Source organism: Oncorhynchus mykiss, chromosome 11 (genome assembly GCF_057628025.1).
Source record: "Oncorhynchus mykiss isolate SJ-2025 chromosome 11, ASM5762802v1, whole genome shotgun sequence".
In the NCBI taxonomy this organism is placed as follows: Eukaryota; Metazoa; Chordata; class Actinopteri; order Salmoniformes; family Salmonidae; genus Oncorhynchus; species Oncorhynchus mykiss.
Genome location: NC_143032.1, coordinates 11508781 through 11528671, shown reverse-complemented (window position 1 = coordinate 11528671; position 19891 = coordinate 11508781). Strand labels below are relative to the sequence as shown.

At 41.7% G+C, this 19891-nt stretch overlaps 1 protein-coding gene across 12 annotated transcripts in view; it reads right to left on the bottom strand.

The window, feature by feature from the left end:
* The window catches only part of LOC110535264 (receptor-type tyrosine-protein phosphatase mu), a 304962-nt gene that overhangs the window by 163005 nt on the left and 122066 nt on the right, over window positions 1–19891 (bottom strand). For all 12 annotated transcript variants that reach the window (XM_036934853.2, XM_036934855.2, XM_036934858.2 and 9 more), the window contains exon 7: window positions 8767–9060. In XM_036934853.2, coding sequence (XP_036790748.2) covers window positions 8767–9060 — 294 coding nt within the window. The remainder of the gene's footprint in view (window positions 1–8766; window positions 9061–19891) is intronic.

Below are 19891 nucleotides of genomic sequence, written 5' to 3'. Positions count from 1 at the left end.
TATCTAACGTCTACTATCTAATGTCTACTATCTAACTATCTAACGTCTACTATCTAACGTCTACTATCTAACTATCTAATGGCTACTATCTAACGTCTACTATCTAACATCTAATATCTAACTATCTAATGGCTACTATCTAACGTCTACTATCTAACGTCTACTATCTAACTATCTAATGGCTACTATCTAACGTCTACTATCTAACTATCTAATGGCTACTATCTAACGTCTACTATCTAATGTCTACTATCTAACTATCTAATGGCTACTATCTAACGTCTACTATCTAACGGCTACTATCTAACGGCTACTATCTAATGTCTACTATCAAACTATCTAATGGCTACTATCTAACGGCTACTATCTAACTATCTAATGGCTACTATCTAACGTCTACTATCTAATGTCTACTATCAAACTATCTAACGTCTACTATCTAACGTCTACTATCTAACTATCTAATGGCTACTATCTAACGTCTACTATCTAACGTCTAATATCTAACTATCTAATGGCTACTATCTAATGGCTACTATCTAACGTCTACTATCTAATGTCTACTATCAAACTATCTAATGGCTACTATCTAACGTCTACTATCTAATGTCTACTATCTAACTATCTAATGGCTACTATCTAACGTCTACTATCAAACTATCTAATGGCTACTATCTAACGGCTACTATCTAACTATCTAATGGCTACTATCTAACGTCTACTATCTAATGTTTACCATCTAACTATCTAACGTCTACTATCTAACGTCTACTATCTAACTATCTAATGGCTACTATCTAACGTCTACTTTCTAACGTCTAATATCTAACTATCTAATGGCTACTATCTAACGTCTACTATCTAACGTCTACTATCAAACTATCTAATGGCTACTATCTAACGTCTACTATCTAATGTCTACTATCTAACTATCTAATTGCTACTATCTAACGTCTACTATCTAACGTCTACTATCTAATGTCTACTATCAAACTATCTAACGGCTACTATCTAACGGCTACTATCTAACTATATAATGGCTACTATCTAACGTCTACTATCTAATGTCTACTATCAAACTATCTAACGTCTACTATCTAACGTCTACTATCTAACTATCTAATGGCTACTATCTAACGTCTACTATCTAATGTCTACTATCAAACTATCTAATGGCTACTATCTAACAGCTATTATCTAACGTCTACTATCTAACTATCTAATGTCTATCTAACGTCTACTATCTAACTATCTAATGGCTACTATCTAACGTCTACTATCTAACGTCTACTATCTAACTATCTAATGTCTACTATCTAACTATCTAACGTCTACTATCTAACGTCTACTATCTAACGTCTACTATCTAACGTCTACTATCTAACGTCTACTATCTAACGTCTACTATCTAACGTCTACTATCTAACGTCTAATATCTAATGTCTACTATCAAACTATCTAATGGCTACTATCTAACGTCTACTATCTAATGTCTACTATCTAACTATCTAACGTCTAATATCTAACGTCTACTATCTAACTATCTAATGGCTACTATCTAACGTCTACTATCTAACGTCTAATATCTAACTATCTAATGGCTACTATCTAACGTCTACTATCTAACGTCTACTATCTAATGTCTACTATCTAACTATCTAACGTCTACTATCTAACTATCTAACGGCTACTATCTAACGTCTACTATCTAACGTCTAATATCTAACTATCTAATGGCTACTATCTAACGTCTACTATCTAATGTCTACTATCAAACTATCTAATGGCTACTATCTAACGTCTACTATCTAATGTCTACTATCTAACTATCTAATGGCTACTATCTAACGTCTACTATCTAATGTCTACTATCAAACTATCTAATGGCTACTATCTAACTATCTAATGGCTACTATCTAACGTCTACTATCTAATGTTTACTATCTAACTATCTAACGTCTACTATCTAACGTCTACTATCTAACTATCTAATGGCTACTATCTAACGTCTACTATCTAACGTCTAATATCTAACTATCTAATGGCTACTATCTAACGTCTACTATCTAATGTCTACTATCAAACTATCTAATGGCTACTATCTAACGTCTACTATCTAATGTCTACTATCTAACTATCTAATGGCTACTATCTAACGTCTACTATCTAACGGCTACTATCTAACGGCTACTATCTAATGTCTACTATCAAACTATCTAATGGCTACTATCTAACGGCTACTATCTAACTATCTAATGGCTACTATCTAACGTCTACTATCTAATGTCTACTATCAAACTATCTAACGTCTACTATCTAACGTCTACTATCTAACTATCTAATGGCTACTATCTAACGTCTACTATCTAATGTCTACTATCAAACTATCTAATGGCTACTATCTAACAGCTATTATATAACGTCTACTATCTAACTATCTAATGTCTATCTAACGTCTACTATCTAACTATCTAATGTCTATCTAACGTCTACTATCTAACTATCTAATGGCTACTATCTAACGTCTACTATCTAACTATCTAATGTCTACTATCTAACTATCTAACGTCTACTATCTAACGTCTACTATCTAACGTCTACTATCTAACGTCTACTATCTAACGTCTACTATCTAACGTCTACTATCTAACGTCTAATATCTAATGTCTACTATCAAACTATCTAATGGCTACTATCTAACGTCTACTATCTAATGTCTACTATCTAACTATCTAACGTCTAATATCTAACGTCTACTATCTAACTATCTAATGGCTACTATCTAACGTCTACTATCTAACGTCTAATATCTAACGTCTACTATCTAATGTCTACTATCTAACGTCTACTATCAAACTATCTAATGGCTACTATCTAACAGCTATTATCTAACGTCTACTATCTAACTATCTAACTATCTAACGTCTACTATCTAACGTCTACTATCTAACGTCTACTATCTAACGTCTACTATCTAACGTCTACTATCTAACGTCTACTATCTAACGTCTAATATCTAACGTCTAATATCTAACGTCTACTATCTAACTATCTAACGTCTACTATCTAACGTCTAATATCTAACGTCTACTATCTAATGTCTACTATCAAACTATCTAATGGCTACTATCTAACGTCTACTATCTAATGTCTACTATCTAACGTCTAATATCTAACGTCTACTATCTAACTATCTAATGGCTACTATCTAACGTCTACTATCTAACGTCTAATATCTAACGTCTAATATCTAACTATCTAATGTCTACTATCTAACGTCTACTATCTAACGTCTACTATCTAATGTCTACTATCAAACTATCTAATGGCTACTATCTAACAGCTATTATCTAACGTCTACTATCTAACTATCTAATGTCTACTATCTAACTATCTAACGTCTACTATCTAACGTCTAATATCTAACGTCTAATATCTAACTATCTAATGGCTACTATCTAACGTCTACTATCTAACGTCTAATATCTAACGTCTACTATCTAATGGCAACTATCTAACGTCTACTATCTAACGTCTACTATCTAACGTCTACTATCTAACGTCTACTATCAAACTATCTAATGGCTACTATCTAACGTCTACTATCTAATGTCTACTATCTAACTATCTAACGTCTACTTCTAACGTCTACTATCTAACGTCTACTATCTAACTATCTAATGGCTACTATCTAACTATCTAATGTCTACTATCTAACTATCTAACGTCTACTATCTAACGTCTACTATCTAACGTCTAATATCTAACTATCTAATGGCTACTATCTAACTATCTAACGTCTACTATCTAACGTCTAATATCTAACTATCTAATGGCTACTATCTAACGTCTACTATCTAACGTCTAATATCTAACTATCTAATGGCTACTATCTAACGTCTACTATCTAATGTCTACTATCTAACAGCTATTATCTAACGGTTACTATCAAACTATCTAATGGCTACTATCTAACGGCTATTATCTAACTATCTAATGGCTATTATCTAACGGTTACTATCTAACTATCTAACGGCTATTATCTAACGGTTACTATCAAACTATCTAACGGCTACTATCTAACAGCTATTATCTAACTATCTAACAGCTATTATCTAACGGCTACTATCTAACGGCTATTATCTAACTATCTAATGTCTACTATCTAACTATCTAACGTCTACTATCTAATGTCTACTATCAAACTATCTAATGGCTACTATCTAACGTCTACTATCTAATGGCTACTATCTAACGTCTACTATCTAATGTCTACTATCTAACTATCTAACGTCTACTATCTAACTATCTAATGGCTACTATCTAACGTCTACTATCTAATGGCTACTATCTAATGTCTACTATCTAACAGCTATTATCTAACGGTTACTATCAAACTATCTAATGGCTACTATCTAACGGCTATTATCTAACTATCTAATGGCTATTATCTAACGGTTAGTATCTAACTATCTAACGGCTACTATCTAACTATCACTCTCTAACGGCTACTAAGTATCTAACAGCTACTATCTAACTATCTAATGGCTATTATCTAACGATTACTATCTATCTATCTAACGGCTACTATCTAACTATCACTATCTAACGGCTACTATCTAACTATCTAACGTCTGCTATCTAAATGCTACTACCTAACATCTAACGGCTATTACCTAACTATCTAACGGCAACTAACTAACTATCTAACGTCTACTACCTAAAGGCCTAAACCTACACCTACCTAAACCTAACTATCTAACGGCTACTATCTAAAGGCCTAAACCTACACCTACCTAAACCTAACTATCTAACGGCTACTATCTGACTATCTAACATCTACTACCTATCTAACTATGTAATGGCTACTATCTAACGTCTACTATCTAACGGCTACTACCTATCTAACATCTACTATCTAACGGCTACTATGCCAATGTTTATTTAGTTATGGATAACTAATTACTATTACATAACTAATTACTATGGGAATAAATATCACTGAATTACAGAAATAATGGAACAAAGTTGTTTAATGAAGGTAAACACATTTTTGCCTACTGGAAAATAGTCTTTCAACCATTCGGTCAGGTTGTACAGCACCAATATTGCTATTAGCAGGGCTATATTTTGGCCCATATGGGCAGTGCACAATTGGCCAAGCGTTTATCTCCCTCTAAAAACAGAAATACATTTTTTGTCCTTCACAAATATGATTTTGTCCTTTTCAGATTACAATCGCTCACTTTAGTTTTTTGAAAACTAAATAACCTAAAATATAGTATATATTATCAAGTTGATGGCACAGTCGTATAGCCGGCAACTACATAAATCTGAGTGACTCACTCATTCATGGTTTTGGATCTAAATAAATAAGTACCAACATTCGTTCGGATAGTCTTTAACTTCTTCGATATAGGGGGCGCTCTTTTAATTTTTGGATAAAAAAACGTTCCCGTTTTAAAACAAGATATTTTGTCACGAAAAGATGCTGGACTATGAATATAATTGACAGCTTTGGAAAGAAGACACTGACGTTTCCAAATCTGCAAAGATATTATCTGTGAGTGCCACAGAACTGATGCTACAGGCGAAACCAAGATGAAATTTCAAACAGGAAATACCCCAGATTTTGAAGGCGCTGTGTTCCAATGTCTCCTTATATGGCTGTGAATGCGCAAGGAATGAGCTTACACTTTCTGTCGTTTCCCCAAGGTGTCTGCAGCATTGTGACGTATTTGTAGGCATATCATTGGAAGATTGACCATAAGAGACTACATTTACCAGGTGCTCGCTTGGTGTCCTCTGTTGCAATTATTGCATAATCTCCACCTGCGTGTATTTTTCCATTTGCTTCAGAGGAGAAACCCAACTGCCACGAATGACTTATCATCGAATAGATATGTGAAAAACACCTTGAGGATTGATTCTAAACAACGTTTGCCATGTTTCTGTCGATATTATGGAGTTAATTTGGAAAAAAGTTTGGCGTTGTAATGACTGAATTTTCGTTTTTTTTTCTTAGCCACACAACGGAACAAAACGGAGCGATTTCTCCTACACAAATAATATTTTTGGAAAAACGGAACATTTGCTATCTAACAGAGTCTCCTCATTGAAAACATCCGAAGTTCTTCAAAGGTAAATTATTTTTATTTGAATGCTTTTCTTGTTTTTGTGAAAATGTTGCCTGCTGAATGCTAGGCTTAATGCTATGCTAGCTATCAATACTCTTACACAAATGCTTGTGTAGCTATGGTTGTAAAGCATATTTTGAAAATCTGAGATGACAGTGTTGTTAACAAAAGGCTAAGCTTGTGAGCCAATATATTTATTTCATTTCATTTGCGATTTTCATGAATAGTTAACGTTGCGTTATGGTAATGAGCTTGAGGCTATGATTACGTTCCCGGATACGGGATTGCTCGTCGCTAGAGGTTAATAAAGAAATGTTTTCGTTATCCTGACCTGGACACCATGTACAGTATTATAATAGACCATTATGGGTTATTAGCAGGACAATATACCTTGACCAACACCTCTCTGTATTTTGATACTTTGTGGATGGGGACTTCCGCAGTGCAAAATATGTTGCTGCAAATGCAGGTTTGATACCCGTGCCGACCGCCACCGGGAGAACCATGAGGTGGCTTTTGGTTTTAATTTAGAATCCTCTATATGTAATTATTGGCGGAAAGTCACGTCATATTTTTCGATATACTGTAGTTCTAACGTAGGCGACATGAGCCTCACTAGTGTTGAGTAATGTCCTGTTAAAAGTGGCGTAGGTCTTATTTATTTAAAGAGCATATTGAAGTTAGAAGCAATAGGATTTGAAGCAAAAGCCTACAACTATTTTAGCACTGTTTCACTCTGCACTGAGACAAGCATGGGGACTTTTTTTTCCTTGTCCCGCGGCATCTTGATAAATCAATGAGATTTTTATTTAATTTCATCTCCGTTTGGTTATTGGTTAGCCTAGAATTAGAAAATGAGGGTGCAGAAATGTTATGCTCTTAGTGTAAGCTTTATTTAACTAGGCAAATTCTTATCTACGAGGACAGCCTACTCCTTCCTCCCCATTGGGGAATTGAACCCCAGTCCCCCGCGTGCCCCGCCCGCATGACACAGGGATTCTTTAGCTAAATAGCCCAGCACTGTACTGCCGACTGTACTGGATTATATCTTAAAAATGCTTTATTATCTAAATATAAAAGCATATACTGTTCAGCACTGTATTTCTTCATCAGCATATTTTTGCTTCCGTTAATAAAATGATAAAAATACTCTCAAAATGCAGATTTAGTTATGGATCCATAACGAATTACTATGGGAATAATTATCACTGAATTACAGAAATATTGGAACACTTTTTAACCTTTTGCGTGTAGGGGGCAGTATTTTCGTTTTTGGCAAAAAAAAACGTACCCATTTGAAAACTATTTCTCAGCCCCAGAAACTAGAATATGCATATAACTGTCAGATTAGGATAGAAAACACTCTAAAGTTTCCACAACTGTCAAAATATAGTCTGAGTATAACAGAACTGATGTTGCAGGCGAAAACCTGAGGAAAATATAAACAGGAAGTGCCTCTTATTTTGAAACCTCTCTGTTCCTATGCATGCCTATCCTACATTTAAAGGGATATCAACCAGATTCCTTTTTCTATGGCTTCCCAAAGGTGTCAACAGTCTTTAGACATAGTTTCAGGCTTTTATTTTGAAAAGTGAGCGAGAAAGATCACATTGCGTAAGTGGATAGGTGGGGGCTCTCAGAGTGAGTTTTGTGCAACAGAGTAAAGCGGCCATTGTTTCTCCCGGTCCTATTGAAAAACCTACACTCCCGGTTGATATATTATCGAATATATATTTTAAAAACAACCTGAGGATTGATTATAAAAAACGTTTGACATGTTTCTGTGGACATTATGGATATTATTTGGAATTTTTGTCTGCGTTGTTGTGACCGCTCTTTCCTGTGGATTTCTGAACATAAGGCATCCTCCTCCCTCATGTGGTACATTTCCTACAGGCTCATCCTGACATGACCCTCCAGCATGACAATGCCATCAGCCATACTGCTCGTTCTGTGCGTGATTTTCTGCAGGACAGGAATGTCAGTGTTCTGCCATGGCCAGCGAAGAGCCCAGATCTCAATTCCATTGAGCACGTCTGGGGCCTGTTGGATCGGAGGGTGAGGGCTGGGGCCATTCCCCACAGAAATGTCCGGGAACTTACAGGTGCCTTGGTGGAAGGGTGGGGTAACATCTCACAGCAAGAACTGGCAAAACTGGTATAGTCCATGAGGAGGAGATGCAGTACAGTACTTAATGCAGCTGGTGGCAACACCAGATACTGATTGTTATTTTTCATTTTGACCCCCCATTTGTTCAGGGACACATTATTCAATTTCTGTTAGTCACATGTCTGTGGAACTTGTTCAGTTTATGTCTCAGTTGCTGAATCTTGTTATGTTCATACAAATATTTACACATATTAAGTTTGCTAAAAATAAACGCAGTTGACAGTCAGAGGACGTTTATCTAACCGCTGGTATGCGACGGCTGGTATGCGACGGCTGGTATGCGACGGCTGGTATGCGACGGCTGGTATGCAACCGCTGGTATGCAACCGCTGGTATGTAACCGCTAGTATGTAACCATACAACATCATACTGTATACATGGAAAAAGGGCCTTCTGCCACCCCCATGGTGTGTGTGTGTGTGTGTGCCGCGTCTGCATCCCTGCACGTCTTGGTACTCACCGGCACACTTGGTCCTGGCCCTCAGGGGAGGTCCAGGGGCCCCCGTTCCTCCGTCCAGGGGGCGGGTGAGCAGAACGCTGATCTCGTACTCCGTGTCAGGGTCCAGGTGGCCGATCTTGTGCGTGGTCTTGTCCACGGGCTGGTTGTCAATGAGGCTGCCCGCCACTGTGCGGTACTCTACCTCCCGCTCCACGATGGGCCCATCGCCGTTGATGGAGTTGGCGTTGAGCTGGATCCACAGGTAGGTGGCACCCACAGCGGTAAGCTGGGGCGGAGCGATGGGCACCGGGGGTTCTGGGGGACAAGAGGAAGAGATGAGAATTAGATAAGAAGTCTTAAATAGTCATTTCAATTGGTGGACAAATACTGTGAGATTACCTACCAAATGTTAATTATTTATAATATAATTATTATTTTATCCCCAGAGACACTTTACAGTGCCTTGCGAAAGTATTCGGCCCCCTTGAACTTTGCGACCTTTTGCCACATTTCAGGCTTCAAACATAAAGATATAAAACTGTATTTTTTTGTGAAGAATCAACAACAAGTGGGACACAATCATGAAGTGGAACGACATTTATTGGATATTTCAAACTTTTTTAACAAATCAAAAACTGAAAAATTGGGCGTGCAAAATTATTCAGCCCCCTTAAGATACTTTGTAGCGCCTCCTTTTGCTGCGATTACAGCTGTAAGTCGCTTGGGGTATGTCTCTATCAGTTTTGCACATCGAGAGACTTAATTTTTTTCCCATTCCTCCTTGCAAAACAGCTCGAGCTCAGTGAGGTTGGATGGAGAGCATTTGTGAACAGCAGTTTTCAGTTCTTTCCACAGATTCTCGATTGAATTCAGGTCTGGACTTTGACTTGGCCATTCTAACACCTGGATATGTTTATTTTTGAACCATTCCATTGTAGATTTTGCTTTATGTTTTGGATCATTGTCTTGTTGGAAGACAAATCTCCGTCCCAGTCTCAGGTCTTTTGCAGACTCCATCAGGTTTTCTTCCAGAATGGTCCTGTATTTGGCTCCATCCATCTTCCCATCAATTTTAACCATCTTCCCTGTCCCTGCTGAAGTAAAGCAGGCCCAAACCATGATGCTGCCACCACCATGTTTGACAGTGGGGATGGTGTGTTCAGCTGTGTTGCTTTTACGCCAAACATAACGTTTTGCATTGTTGCCAAAAAGTTCAATTTTGGTTTCATCTGACCAGAGCACCTTCTTCCACATGTTTGGTGTGTCTCCCAGGTGGCTTGTGGCAAACTTTAAACGACACTTTTTATGGATATCTTTAAGAAATGGCTTTCTTCTTGCCACTCTTCCATAAAGGCCAGATTTGTGCAATATACTATATTGTTTGATTGTTGTCCTATGGACAGAGTCTCCCACCTCAGCTGTAGATCTCTGCAGTTCATCCAGAGTGATCATGGGCCCATTGGCTGCATCTCTGATCAGTCTTCTTGTATGAGCTGAAAGTTTAGAGGGACGGCCAGGTCTTGGTTGATTTGCAGTGGTCTGATACTCCTTCCATTTCAATATTATCGCTTGCACAGTGCTCCTTGGGATGTTTAAAGCTTGGGAAATCTTTTTGTATCCAAATCCGGCTTTAAACTTCTTCACAACAGTATCTCGGACCTGCCTGGTGTGTTCCTTGTTCTTCATGATGCTCTCTGCGCTTTTAACGGACCTCTGAGACTATCACAGTGCAGGTGCATTTATACGGAGACTTGATTACACACAGGTGGATTGTATTTATCATCATTAGTCATTTAGGTCAACATTGGATCATTCGGAGATCCTCACTGAACTTCTGGAGAGAGTTTGCTGCACTGAAAGTAAAGGGGCTGAATAATTTTGCACACCCAATTTTTCAGTTTTTGATTTGTTAAAAAAGTTTGAAATATCCAATAAATGTCGTTCCACTTCATGATTGTGTCCCACTTGTTGTTGATTCTTCACAAAAAAATACAGTTTTATATCTTTATGTTTGAAGCCTGAAATGTGGCAAAAGGTCGCAAAGGTCAAGGGGGCCGAATACTTTCGCAAGGCACTGTATATAGCATCTTCCGCAAGTCATACTAAACAGGGGCGTGGTTAGAGAGTTGGGCAAGTAACTGAAAGGTTGCTGGATCGAATCCCCAAGCTTACAAGATAGAAATCTGTCATTCTGCCCCTGAGCAAGGCAGTTAACCACGGGTGACGAAAACGTGGATCTCGATTATGGTAGCCCCCCGCACCTCTCTGATTCAGAGGGGATGGGTTAAATGCGGAAGACACATTTCAGTTGAATGCATTAAGTGTTACAACTGACTAGTATCCCCCTTTCAACTAAACAGCCTATTATCCTTTAATCCCACAAAAAAAACAAATCACATTTCTTCTCTGTTGGCCTAACCTTGGTCTGATCGCTTGAGCCACGCGGGCTGAAATCTGACGAGATTCAATCACAAAAAATGTTTTACCTTCTTCCCAGGAGTCTCTGGGACAGCATTTTCAATCAGGATATTACAGTTGCAATTTTTCAATTTTTGATTTGTTAAAAAAGTTTGAAATATCCAATAAATGTTGTTCCACTTCATGATTGTGTCCCACTTGTTGTTGATTCTTCACAAAAAAATACAGTTTTATATCTTTATGTTTGAAGCCTGAAATGTGGCAAAAGGTCGCAAAGTTCAAGAGGGCCGAATACTTTCGCAAGGCACTGTATATTCATTCCCTAGGGGTTTTTATTCATACGGTCCAGGAACTGATATAACGTCAATATTATATTGCAAAATATCTGTTCTGTTTCTTGATGATTCATTCGGACTCATTTTGAATACAAGAGAGATGGCAAAAAGCTCTCCACTTATTTATTTTGTCCTAAACTATAACACAAGAGCTGTAATGTTTTGTACATTTTGACATTCGAGGACCAAAACATCTTACCTTCAGAAGAGTATATATAAACCTGCAGTCAACATAGAGAAACACTAAAACTATGCAAATACTACAGGTTCACTCTGCAAACAGAGCAGAACAGAAAGAATTCTCAATTACACCCAACGTGAATCTGCAGAGAAATAGAATGCGTGTTCGCATGATATCGGCGGCTTAAATCTTAAGTAGGAGCAATTAAGTGATTGTGGTGGCGGTGCCTCACACAAAGCCGTGAGTTCCGGGCTGAGGTGGAGAGCACGGTGAAAAAAGGGGAGATCCGAACCGAGGTAATGAGTTAAACCAATTAATTTCCTGACCTTCGCCGGTAGAACAGCCAACCTGAATCCATTACTCATCACTCCCACTGGTCCTGCTCTCTTTCTCCCGGTGACCCATTTCAACAATCTCCCTCTCCTCTACCCAGCGCTCTCTGTCGTCCTGAAGAGACCTCTGAGGAGGATCCATTGTACCAAAGTCAGTCTATCGTGTTCAATCACCAACAATAAGACAATGAGCCAATTCCTGTCCATTGTGAGGGTGAATGTTTTTGCTCTATCGGGGTGTTTTCAGTGCCGGGTCTAGGGAATGACTGACTCAACTTCCATGGACGTTGAGTCAACTTCCCCCCCACACACACACACACGAACCCCCCCCCCCACACACACACACACAAACCCTCCCCCCCACACACACACAAACCCTCCCCCCCACACACACAACCCCCCCCCACAAACACAACCCCCCCCCCACACACACACACACGGTGTGTGTGACTTAGCCTACTTACCCTGATGATAGCTTGTCCGACAGGCCAGTCAGGTGTCATGGTGAGACCAAGTATTTTTTATTTGTCCTTTATTGAACTAGGCAGTTAAGTCTGGCTACTCAGATGCATTTACTACCTGACTAGATAAGACTTGGATATCAGTGACTAATGTGAAGATTTGATCTCAGAGAGACTGAACAGTTTAGTTATCCAGATTTCCTTGCCTATAACACTGTTCTTTATACAAGAAGTGCATATGAGGAGTGAGGACATACACCTTTAGTTTACTGAATATACAGTATATTAGGCTGTTGCTTTCATACAATACATCACGATTTACAGGAGTTCTCCGGTGGGAAGAAAAACAGGACCTCGGAGCTCTTTGTCGCCCCTCGGAGGTCTGTGTACTTCACACACACACACACCATGGCCTCTGATATCGATTGGAACCAGTGAGAACACCAATTACTGGTTAAGTAATGGCTCATCTGTCTTCCTGTCAGCCTGGCCTCATAACGTGTGACTTTTCCGTGAGATGGAAAAGACAGAATGTCTTCCCAGGGGTTGTATGTATCAAGCATCTCACAATACTAGTGCTGATCTAGGACCATCTGTAACTTTTAGATTGAAATGACAAGGGGACCTGATCCTAGATCTTCAGTGCTACTATGAGACGCTGTGTGAAATACGGCCCTAGATCTCTGTCTGTAATGTGCCCACTGGGGTTGACGTCTGACTCTGGACTGTGTTTTATAGACTTCAGATATATTATACACACTGGAGTCAATGGAAGTGTCATTATTGGAAACCCTCCAAGTAAACTAGGTAACAATATGGAGCTACTGAAAATAGTTGTGGGTCGTGTGGTGGCATCGGTCAAGCTAAATTCTCTCTCGCTCTCCCTCTTGATACCCTCCCCCCTCTCTCCCATTCTCTTCCCTCTCACTAGATGCTGTCTGCTCCGTGGCCCCAGGAGTTACCCAGTATTCTCAGGGCCGCTCTCACAGCATGTGCCAGACCGGACAGACGTCATGGCCGCCCACTTGTTGACCCTCCCTGCATCTCATACCCCTTCCTCTTCCCTTTTCCCTGTTTACACCACTCTATACGTTTCATACCTGCGTTTGCATAGAGTTTCTTTCCTTTCATTGAGCCTGCCTGGAATGCCAGCGGGGTTTGCACTTTAGGTACTATTGTGTTGGTCCCATTGCGGCAGTCACCAGACAAGCGCAGGTATTTTTACAAAGAAATTTGAATACAGGTCTGTTACATTTAGACCAAGGGTAGCTAGGCAACTAGATTCAGCAGCGGGCCGTTTTTTGTCGGAGCGAGTGGTCGGGGGCCAGAAAATTATTATAATCATTTCTACACTTCAAATTGTTCACAACTAAGACCAGAAAGAGATTGTATTTTAAAATAAAAATGATTTCATACCTTGATTACGCTTTTATTTTTGGGAATACTTAACAGATTTAGAAAATGTCCAAAAATTGCTGAATTCCTGGTGATTTTATAATTTTTTCCACAACCATCAATTTAAAAAATAATTTCAACCCCTGATAGAGTATAGATGTACAATTCATTCTATTTTGATGATAGAGACCAACCACTCAGACAAAGGTTGTCTAGATGATTTAACCGTCTTTCTTTAGCAGTCAAGACAGCTGTCCTGATCCCTGGGGTACTGACTGATTTAACTGTTATCAGACGGCAAACAGGTGGAGACTCACATGCCAAATGAAAACCTCTTACTGTCTCTAGAAGCAGCGAGAGAGAACAGACAGAGAGAGAGAACAGAGAGAGAGAACAGAGAGAGAGAGCGAACACACACAGAGAGAGAGCGAGAGAGAGAGCGAGAGAACAGAGAGAGAGAGAACAGAGGGAGAGAGAGAACACAGAGAGAGTGAGAGAACACAGAGAGAGAGAGAGAGAGAGAGAGAGAGAGAGAGAGAGCAAACACACAGAGAGAGAGCGAACACACAGAGAGAGCGAACACACAGAGAGAGCGAACACACAGAGAGAGCGAACACACAGAGAGAGCGAACACACAGAGAGAGAACAGAGCGAGAACAGAGTGAGAACAGAGCGAGAGAACAGAGCGAGAGAACAGAGGGAGAGAGAGAACACAGAGAGAGTGAGAGAACACAGAGAGAGAGAGAGAGAGAGAGAGAGAGAGAGCAAACACACAGAGAGAGAGCGAACACACAGAGAGAGCGAACACACAGAGAGAGCGAACACACAGAGAGAGCGAACACACAGAGAGAGCGAACACACAGAGAGAGCGAACACACAGAGAGAGCGAACACACAGAGAGAGCGAACACACAGAGAGAGCGAACACACAGAGAGAGAACACAGCGAGAGAACACAGCGAGAGAACACAGCGAGAGAACACAGCGAGAGAACACAGCGAGAGAACACAGCGAGAGAACAGAGCGAGAGAACACAGCGAGAGAACACAGCGAGAGAACACAGCGAGAGAACAGAGCGAGAGAACAGAGCGAGAGAACAGAGCGAGAGAACAGAGCGAGAGAACAGAGCGAGAGAACAGAGAGAGAGAGCGTGATGCCACCTCATCGTCAGCTCAGATTAACTTTGAGATGAAGTGACAGTTCAATCTGGCTGTGCGGTGGAGTTAGACGGCGGGGCTTGTAAGGTGTTCTAGCAGTCTCCATTTCCTCTAAGCCGATACCACATCATCTCTGACATTTTGTTTGGGTTGGGGGAAGACAGAAAGAGATAAATAAGATATCAGGTCCTTCAACAGCTTCGGGAGGGCCAGGCAATCGATCCTTCGATGCCACTGACGCGTAGCAGAATGGGAAAACAAAAGGTTGGAGCCACATCGTACTGACGGGTGCCGTGTGATGTGTCAGGCCTCACTCCCTTTCACCTCCACGTGGGTATCGACCATCAGTAATGACTAAACAGCATAATGCGCTGGGGCTGACATTACAGACAACACCAATCTGTGTGGTGAGAGGATTTGTTTTCTTTCAAACACTGAGCATTTGACTGAGTCTGCCGAGAGTTACAGAGGGGTGTAGTTTGCACTTTTGGGACTATCCTACTGGCTCCATTGGGCCAGGTAAGCGTAATCAATTGCAGCTGAAGTATAAACAAAACAAATAGTATTTAAGTCGAAGTCTGGAGGAGTGATATCCCCATTATTACCACGTTGCCCAACAAATAAAAGGGACTTCATCCATAATTACAGTTGAACTACAAGTCCCACTTTACAGTTGAACTACAAGTCCCACTTTACAGTTGAACTACAAGTCCCACTTGCTCAACAACCTAGAGGTCATAAAAGAGTGCCCCTTATTCAAAGAGCCTGCTCGCGGCAGCAAGCAAGTCTACGTGTGGTCGCCATGTGGTTGGTGGTGGCGCTCAGCTGTCGCCGTGGCGCTGGATGGCTGCATGTAGCCATAACTGCTGAGTCAGCAAGCAGCGAGCCGTGTGGACTGGAGAGGCACTATGAAACTAAAAGCAGCTGTGACTTTATATAGCACCTGCTGCTAGCCACACCCTCCCAGTGGTCACAGGGCCCTACCCTAAACAGGCTATATATGAAGTGGTATTGGCTGGTCGGCTCCCATACAACCCAACCTCTAAGCCCGCACAGTTCCCCATATGACTGGTCCCTGTCCCATGGGCTGTGGAAGCTTATGTAAACTCCCCTTCTGGGTACCATTAGGATTGTGCTGAAATGATTAGGGTTCAATATTTAGAAAGGAGTTTGAAAACAGGGTCAGAGAGATGTTGGATGTTCTGTGAGCACGCTGTGGCAGTGCTAGCCATGTGTAACTGATGTGAATTGGCTAGCTAGTTAGCAGGGTGCGCGCTAACAGCGTTTCAAATCGGTGATGTCACTCGCTCTGAGACCTTGAAGTAGTTGTTCCCCCTGCTCTACAAGGGCTGTGGCTTTTGTGGAGCGATGGGTAATGATGCTTCGTGGGAGGCAGTTTTTTTATTTTAATTTTATTATTTAATTTTATTATTTGTGGTATCGCTGTACGGGAGGTACGGACTCGGGAGAGGCGAAGGTCGAGAACCCAACCAACCCAACCAAGCCGCACTGCTTCTTGACACAATGCACATCCAACCCGGACTCCAGCCGCACCAATGTGTTGGAGGAAACACCGTACACCTGGCGACCTGGTCAGCGTGCACTGCGCCCGGCCCTCGACAGGAGTCGCTAATGCGCGATGAGACAAGGACATCCCTGCCGACCAAACCCTCCCTAACCCAGACGACGCTGGGCCAATTGAGCACCGCCACATGGAGCCTGGGCTCGAACCCAGAATCTCTGGGGGCACAGCTAGCACTGCGATGCAGTGCCTTAGACCACTGCACCACCCGGGAGGTAGCTGTTGATGTGTGCAGAGAGTCCCTGGTTCGCGCCCAGGTCGGGGCGAGGAGAGGGACGGAAGCTATACTGTTGCATTGATGCTGTTGACCCGGATCACTGGTTGCTGCGGAAAAGGAGGAGGTCAAAAGGGGGGTGAGTGTAACCGATGTGACATGGCTAGTTAGTTAGCGGGGTGTGCGCTAACAGCGTTTCAATCGGTGACGTCACTGGCTCTGAGAAGTAGTTGTTCCCCCTGCTCTACAAGGGCCGCGGCTTTTGTGGAGCAATGCGTAATGATGGTTCGAGGGTGGCTGTTGTCGATGTGTGCAGAGGGTCCCTGGTTCGAGCCCAGGTAGGGGCGAGGAGAGGGATGGAAGCTATACTGTTAAACATGGTACGCTAATAAGCCTGTGAGATTCACAAACAGTAGTTCTAACTCCAGGCAATGATAGTGCTTCTAAATGGTGCAATATGGAGGTCAGGTCTGTTCAGAAAGGGAGCTTTTGTTCATTCTAGGGGTGCAGTGTATGCCTAAGCTACTGATACAGGCACATTAGGTATGGCTAAGGCACAGTGTTCTGAGATGGATGCCAAGCCCTCCCTTGTGACCTAGCTGGCCAAGCTCTGACAAAGAGGTCATCTAAAGAGATTCAATACCTTGAACTACATCCAAAGTCAGAGCAAAAAGTGACATTCACTGCAAACAAAAAGTAAAAGGATCAATGTCCAAAACTGAAAGTGCAAATCTAAACCATTCTCTAAAGGGTTAACATACACCTGTGCAGTAGGTAGCGTTCCAGGTGAATAATATATCCTCTAACTGGCAGTAGTGGTATAGTAATGTCCCTCTCTGGGACCTGTTGGGCCATGTGGGGGTTAAACAGTACAACGTGAATAATTTATAACCCCAGCCATTCTTCTACATGCCTCAGGTCAGCCTATATGACCACCGCAGGGGGGGTTAGGCCCAGTGCAGTCAACATTCAGTTTTCCCTGTGTTTAAATTCATATTACACAACAGCTGATGAAACCAACACTGTAAAAGTGTGAAAACATTTCATCAGTGTTGTTTCCTGATAGTTACTGGTTGAAAATGCAATCTACACAGGACCTTCTAATCAGCAGGTTTGCATAGGCAGGAGTGTCGGCTTTCCATGGTGACATCACAATGCGGTAAATTGGTTAATAGACCAACGGCAAAGAGAGTTACAAACCTCTCTGCCAATAACAGCTCGTTTTCAGTTTCCCTTCCTACTCAAACCACTCCCAGACAGTCCTAGCTAAATTATTGCTTGGGAAATGGTGCTTTGGTAAAAAGCTATTTTTGCCCATTTTAATGAAAATCTATTATAGTAAGGTACTTAATTGTTGCCCAAAAACAATTAGAGATCGATTTAAAAACGGCTGCATTGGGACTTTAAAGACCGTTCTTGGGTCAGTATCCCTGGTACTCGGTGTCCTTGGCTAGATCTGGGATCAGCCCCCGTCCCTGTCCCCATCCATAGATCTGGGATCAGCCCCCCCCCCCCCTGTGGATCTGGGATCAGCCCCCCCCCCCCCCCTGTAGATCTGGGATCACCCCCCTGTAGATCTGGGATCAGCCCCCACCCCCTGTAGATCTGGGATCAGCCCCCACCCCCTGTAGATCTGGGATCAGCCCCCCCCCATATAATCCTCTTCATTATGATCTAAAAGTCTGATCCTATATCAGCACTCCTTCTCTGACTGTGTGAAAACAGGACCAGTAGGGTCACCAACTCAGAGAAGAGCTGTGCACTCTGCTGACAAAGCCACCACACGTCTTCACTAGACGAAACACTGCCTCTTAAATTGGATGGAATAAAACAAGTGGTAAAAACGAGCCGTAGCCGAGTCGGTGTTGGAAAAATGATGTGAATATGAAAAGTTTCCTAAATATAATATTAGATCAGTGAGAGGGGGACAAACGGCCGGGATGAAAAAATGTAGACAACTCAATTGAAAAGGGAACTGGTTGTTGCTGTTATAATAAAGAACGGGAGTCTTTGGTAACGGCGTTTAAAATGATGAAGCATAATTTGACATGGTAAAGGAGGCAGCCGTTGTACATCGTTCCTCTACACAACCAAGTGGAAGGGGATTTACTATGGCAACCAACATGCCAGGGATCATTTGCATCGACATGTCAGACAAACTCAGAGGCCAGTTTATTAGGTACACCCATCTAGTACCGGGTCGGACCTCCCCTTTGCCTCCAGAATAGCCTGAATTCTTCGGGGCATGGAAACGTTGCTCAATTGTTATCAAGGGAATAATCAAGGGAGCTAACGTGTGCCAGGAAAACATTCCCCACACCATTACACCACAGCCACCAACTGTACCTTTGACACCAGGCAGGATGGGTCTATAGACTCATGCTGCTCACGCCAAATGTCTGTGCCATCAGCATGACGCAACAGAAACCGGGATTTGCCGGACCAGGCAATGGTTTTCCAATCCTCAATTCTCCAGTGTTGGTGATAGTGTACCCACTGGAGCAACGTCTTGTTTTTAGCTGATACGAGTGGAACCTAGTGTGGTTGTTTGCTGCAATAGCCCATTTGTGGAAAGGACTGACAAGTTGTGTGTTCCGAGAAGCCGTTCTCCACACCACTGTTGTACTGCACCATTATTTCACTGTTTGTGGCCTGCCTGCTAGCTTGCACGATTCTTGCCCTTGTCCTTCGACCTTTCGTCAACAAGGTGTTTTTCCCCCTTCAGGACTGCCGCTGACTGGATGTTTTCTGTTTGTCGCGTCATTCTAGGTATACCCTACACGTCGTGCGAGAGGCACTGGCTAGCCGTTTCTGAGATACTGGAAACGAAGCACCTGGCATGGATGATCACACCATGCTCAAAGTTGCTTAGGTCACTTGTTTTGCCCATCCTAACGTTCAATCGAACAGTAACTCAATGCCTCGATGCCTGTCTGTTTTATATAGTCTATAGGAGCGAACCATTTTCATGAACGGGGTGGTGTACCTAATAAACAGTACAACATGCACACACACACACACACACACACACACACCTCCTCCTCCTCCTCCTCCTCCTCCTCCGACACATTGT